The sequence below is a fragment of the Rhyacophila brunnea genome, unplaced genomic scaffold, assembly GCF_057557595.1.
Source record: "Rhyacophila brunnea isolate RB1 unplaced genomic scaffold, BYU_Rbru_1.0 scaffold_16, whole genome shotgun sequence".
NCBI classification, from domain to species: Eukaryota; Metazoa; Arthropoda; class Insecta; order Trichoptera; family Rhyacophilidae; genus Rhyacophila; species Rhyacophila brunnea.
The window spans coordinates 17065960-17071959 of record NW_028232816.1 but is presented as its reverse complement, the minus strand read 5'-3'; the positions used below and the strand labels follow the sequence as shown (position 1 = coordinate 17071959).

At 33.6% G+C, this 6000-nt stretch overlaps 1 protein-coding gene across 1 annotated transcript in view; it reads left to right on the top strand.

Moving 5' to 3' along the window:
• The first annotated feature begins 3847 nt into the window (after positions 1-3847).
• The window catches only part of Bsg (immunoglobulin domain-containing protein Bsg), a 63755-nt gene continuing 61602 nt past the window's right edge, over positions 3848-6000 (top strand). Inside the window, exon 1 of the mRNA XM_085943414.1 lies at positions 3848-4107. Coding sequence (XP_085799540.1) covers positions 3993-4107 — 115 coding nt within the window. The 5' untranslated portion in view covers positions 3848-3992. The remainder of the gene's footprint in view (positions 4108-6000) is intronic.

Below are 6000 nucleotides of genomic sequence, written 5' to 3'. Positions count from 1 at the left end.
GCAATGCCGTAGATTACGACCGTTGAAAATATTTGTAACGTCGCCGTTTTTCGACAACGCTTTTCGTTGAAAGCGAAACACAAGATGGCGGGTGGATGCAAACAGCCAAATAGTAAACACGCACATTCCGTCCTCCGTAAAATAGATTATTAAAAATGTAAGTATTACATAATATTAACTGTAATAAACCTCGCCGCTTCCATTACAATTCCGGTGTGTTAATGTCTACCTCCACATCCCGAATCCAGACGAAAAACCATACCAAAATAAAAGTGACAGAGTGCTTCTCACTTTCGAAAATGGAGGGAAATGACAGTACCTACATAACAGAATAAATATACCATAATTCAATAGCCTTTATAATATTGCTATTGGATTGGATTTTAAAATAACCTTGTATACAAACCTGTAAAATATAATTAATATACATATTGTTATATTCATGCACCCCATATCCTAAAGCGGGCTCCCTGACCAGGATCTTTGGGTCCTACCCATCGCTAGACTTAAAGGTAGTGTGATGCTCTACAAGTCTACAGAACTGGTTTCTTAATGGTGTTTCAGGTAAAATTAAGGCAATTCGGTGTATTTTTAGCGATTATTTTGTATTATTGAATAAATTCACTTGAATTTTGTCAAATATCAACATACAGTAATCAAAAATTGTATAACAGTATTAGATATTATAAAATTTTAATACTCTCTTCAAGTAAAATAGCACTGCAGGCGACTTTTTTCCCATTAGAGAAAATTTGTGATGAATGTTTATCTCACTTTATCGGTGTGACGAACCGCCACACCGGGCCCCCAGGCTAGAGCCCTGTCAGCCCGAATGTGGGGGCCATGCTTATATTATGTAGATTAAACAGTCTCGTATACATAATAAATAATTTCACGCTTAATATAAGAAATTACAATATTATGAATAATGACAAGAATTATTACGTAGGATCTACAACAGTTTTAAATTTCTGTGAAATTTCAAATTTAAAACCCATTTACACATGCATTTTTCATAATTTGCAATAATAATATGTTTAAGAAAACAAAAAAAATCATTTGGGACTCGTCGTCCTATGAGGGTTTCTCCCGTCACCTACCTAATAATATGTCACTTTGAAAAACTATACTATTTCTACAAAAGTCAACTAAACTATTTGTATGAATTTTGAACCTTTTATGGTAACTAATATTGTATTCTTATCAGATACATATCTAACTAGTCGGCGGGTCCTACTAGCAGCATCAATAATTATTGTCCTATTACATATTTACGAAACGATTATTAATTTTGCTTAACATTTTTTCATTCATTTATTTTGGGGTCTCTTGTCAGCTCTGAGCCATACACCTGTGCGCACTCAGAGTATGTTAGAACTTGCGAGTGCCAGCTGCCCGGTCGACATGACGCCATATGACATCATTGTGACGTACTACCGGAGTGATAATAGCATTCGAGAAAATAACGCTACTCAGACAGCGGCGCTATTCATTGTCACCATACACATATAGGTGTTTCATCGTAATAATATCTACGGTGAGCACTGTGCGCTGGGCGACATGCCTCGAGCGTGTATTGGCTGACGTCACAATTACGTCATGTCGTCTGGTGCCACACGAGTCGATAGTTAGGAAATCGCGGTGCTGGTAAATCCGTCCTTTTTTACTATGACGATACAAAACAATTCAAAATTATTATGTCGATACTCCATAAGAGACATTACTGATAAACATAATTATAAAATAATGTATAATAATAAGATCATTAAATTTAATGAATTCAATTTTGTTGCGGTTTTTTTGTAAGTTTATCATCAATGTTTTAAAATACATAGGTAACAATTAATTTAAATAGTACTTTTAAATGTAGATTAATCAATAAATAGTCTCAAATTGCACGCTTCGTATCTTTTGCAAAATGCCTCTAATAGACTGAGCATTCGCTTTTTTATTATATTATTTAGATTCAAGCATTATAGTTATATTGTTATTATTTTTTAGTACTCGAATTTTCGTAGTCAAATATTATAATGGTAATATTTCTGAAATCAGACAATGAGCTACCATCTATCGATAGCTTTCAAAACCACACATCGTGTTTTTCAGGACAGTTTTCCATTCAAAAGCTTTCTATTTAGGTTCTTTACTAAAACATAGGTGTCATTATAATACATATTTTCAACGATAAACTTGAGATCAGGTTTTTTCTAAATCTAAAGCAATAATAATTATTATGACTTATTTTATTGGAAAAAATTGTACTACCTATCTACAAATTTTAAAGTGATAGTTGCCTTGAAAACCTAGAATATTTAACATAACGTTGTTGAGAGGTAACATAATATATTATTCTATATAAAAGTATGGATGTTCATTTTTAATTAGGTACCTAAGTATGACAAAAACCTCCCGATGGTTTTTATCACACCCATATATTATATTAAAGTTAAAAATAGGAAATTATTGCTGAATGTAGATGTCATTGATTTTGCAATGTTTCCTGAAAATCGCTCTGTGCGCCTGTGATTTATACAACATGACGTACATCTTCGGAAAACTTGTATATTTTCCAAACCTACCCCCACCTTGTGCTATATCCGAAACTTTACCGATCTGTTGCGACTGAAAACGAATGCACGCGAATGGTTTGAGCATGCACCGATTTCTCATTTTTCAATATAATTATTATATTCTAATAATATAAAACAATTAATATCATATTCCTTGATGCTGTTTACGATGATACCGCAGAGGAGAGTTACACTCAAAACTATTAACATCTGCTTATTTAGATTTAAATAAATAATTCAGGGCGACAGTAAAAAATTCAACTTGGAATTTTAAATGTCATGGCGCGTGCGCGAATTGCGTCATTGTGGCAAGTGTTGCCAACCGTACTATTATTATAGTACGTGCACTATAATTTTGTCCCGTGTACTATGTACTAAAACTAAAATAAGAAAATATAGTACGCATAAAATACTTTTATTTTGAATAGGTATCGGAAAAAATGATTTCCACGTTAAAAATTACGCGCAAAGTACTTTTTTCGCTATTATTTCTCAACGAATAAAAAAAGACAAGAATGAATATACTGATTTATTGCAGTATAAAAACGGGCAACCAAACCCGCAATCTTGGAAAGCGACGATTTTGCGTGAACAAAATATCATGTGGTCTGTACGTGTGCGGTAAACTTCGTATGTGTTTGTAATTTTGTGTATCACGCAATGTCGGCCATATTTGCCGACCTTTCAGATTGCCGTGATTTTTACATTATGATCATTCCTTCTTTTTTTATTCGTAGGTATTTCTGGTCTATTTATTTGATTCGAAATACTCTAATATCGTTATAGAGGAAAATTTGACGTGTCGAGAAAAAAGGTTGTTCGTAAGAGGTAAAGAAGCCCGCAACTTTGATTTGAAACAGAATTTCTTTCATTTTAAGAAAAGATAAATAAAAAAAAATACGGTAAATGTGCTGCAGAGGTGGTCATTAGATTTTACAACTTGCTTTTTAGACCAAACCTAACCTAACCTAATATAACCTAACCTAATCTAATCTACCCCAACCTAATATTACCTCATATAATCTTAGTTTGTGATAATGGTGCATCAAAATGTATGAAAATTTCAAACTTACAATTATCGATTATTGGATCAAAAGCCGATGCGCCGACAGAAAGGGGTATTTATTATAATATTGTCCACATGGAATAAACCGAAGACGTCAACTCGTACAATAATTTTGCCGAACGAAATACTTTAATAATTATTCTTGGACCGCGTACTATAATTCGGTGATAAAATGATGGCAACACTGCATTGGGCATTACGTAAACTCGCAGCTCGTGACTAACTTTCTTCAGTTGATCGTCGCCATCTTGCATTGTGCTTTTCGAGTTAAATACATGGAAAAAAGATTGTAGTGCGCGAGCCGTGTCTGTTCGTCGTGAACATTGGCATAGTTAGTTTCTATTTTAGCTTTACGTATGATTTTTTGTAGTTCACCAATGAAGCATAAACTTTCAAAAATGGATTATTTAGTGTCTTGTGTTGCCTTCACTCTGCTATTTTTAGCGCACATTATTCCCTCAGAAGCGGCAGGTAAGAATATTCAACGATTTCATTGCTATTATAATAATGTTTTGAAATGTCAAATATACTTTGCCCGTCCCAGCAAGTAGTCAAATACATTTTTGCAGCCTGTCAAATGTCAGTCATCAACTGTCATGGCATGTGTCATTTCGTATTATCGCAATTAGAATAATAATAAATCCCCTGTCAACTACGAATGCAATTATTGATCACCTCGAACAGTTCAAGTAACTGTTATAAAAAAATAACGTTCGTCATTATTATTCACCAGTATTATTCGTTTTCAGGTTTTTAACGATTTTTTTCTATTTCAAGGCCTTGGTATAGCGAGAAATACGATGCTCCACTTAATATCTCCAAACATTGTTACACACATTTGGCCCACAAACTTTCAATGATAATAAGAATTTCTCCCGTATTGCCTTTTACTCTCAACATACGAATGGAAATGTCCTGTATATGTGCATCATATTATTTTGTAGGTTCTAACAAAACCAATTTCTCTAACCCAGAAAACACCATTTCTATTCAACCGATGATTTTGTTCGATATTTTCCTTATTTCGTAAATATATTATGAACACTTTTATTTTATAACTTTCTCGCATCAGATGCCATGAACGATAATTCAAAAAACCTTCTTTCACTTCCAATCCCTAGTTATGAGTCATCTGCCAGACATTCTTAGCTGTCAAATCTGTCAGATTACTTGAGCATATCAAATGTTCTATAAAACGTTAAAATCTTATCTAAATTTTAAAATCAATACATATTCTTAATTTAAACTCATTATCATAATTTTTCTATTATCCGTTGTTTTTCTATAATCATTCAGAATCCAAGAAAAGGGTGCCATCAATGTTCCCGAAGTGAACATAAGCGCGTCATTATTATCAATTTGTCTTCATAATCCCATGCAGTGAATTGGTAGCGACTGCAAACAATAATTTATTGTTGCATCTATGCCAGCAGTTCTTATATTATAGTTTATGAATTGATTATACCAGTACGTGCTGTCTTGTTTCAAAATTTATATTAGTGGTATCTTCATATAGGAATCCCATATTATAAGCACTGATTCCGATGTGGGTTGTACATGTACACTGTTACAGTAGAATATCAATTTGAAAATATTGTCCCCATATCGTGTGGTGGTGATATTCATGATAAATACGGCTAATGTATTGTATAAGAAAATAACGTGCTCAATTCATGTACATTTGTACATACAAATGAAACAGCCTGATAAATTTGTACATAAAAATGAAAGAGCCTAATAAAAGCATACCTATCATTCTGGTTACCTTCCACCATTGCAGATAGGGCTTTGAAGCTAGATTTTAATGTGAGGGTTTAGTGTATTTAAAAAACCACCACGTTTTACCACATTTGTATTTTTACAAAGATTTTACAGTCAAATAGAAACATTACAAATACATTTTGGCAGCTTTTTCACACGATTACGTCATACTCCACTGTAGATATACCAACATAAATTGTCCGGTGTTAGAATTTAGAACTAAGCTCATCACAGTATAAAAGTATTTAATGATATGTCAAATGTTAGCATGTGGCGCCCTCACTCAGCGGACAACTCATACTGGTGGACCTATAACATGTTACTACTGTTTTCCTGGAATATGTGAATTACATCCAGAATGCAAGGACAGATTTACCAATACTCTGCGTGTGCATAGGAGTATGACCCCGCACTAACCGGAGTGAAAAGAATGCCTTCAATTGATTACAAACAATTCTTTAATTTACTGCTAGCAACTCTTCAATTAATCGTATTAAAGATTACGAGTACGTAGGGCTAAGACACACGACAACGCAGATGCCGTTCCATCAAGCAGGTCAAACTTGATTCCATATAGGTATATTCAATTTGAATCGAGCAAGA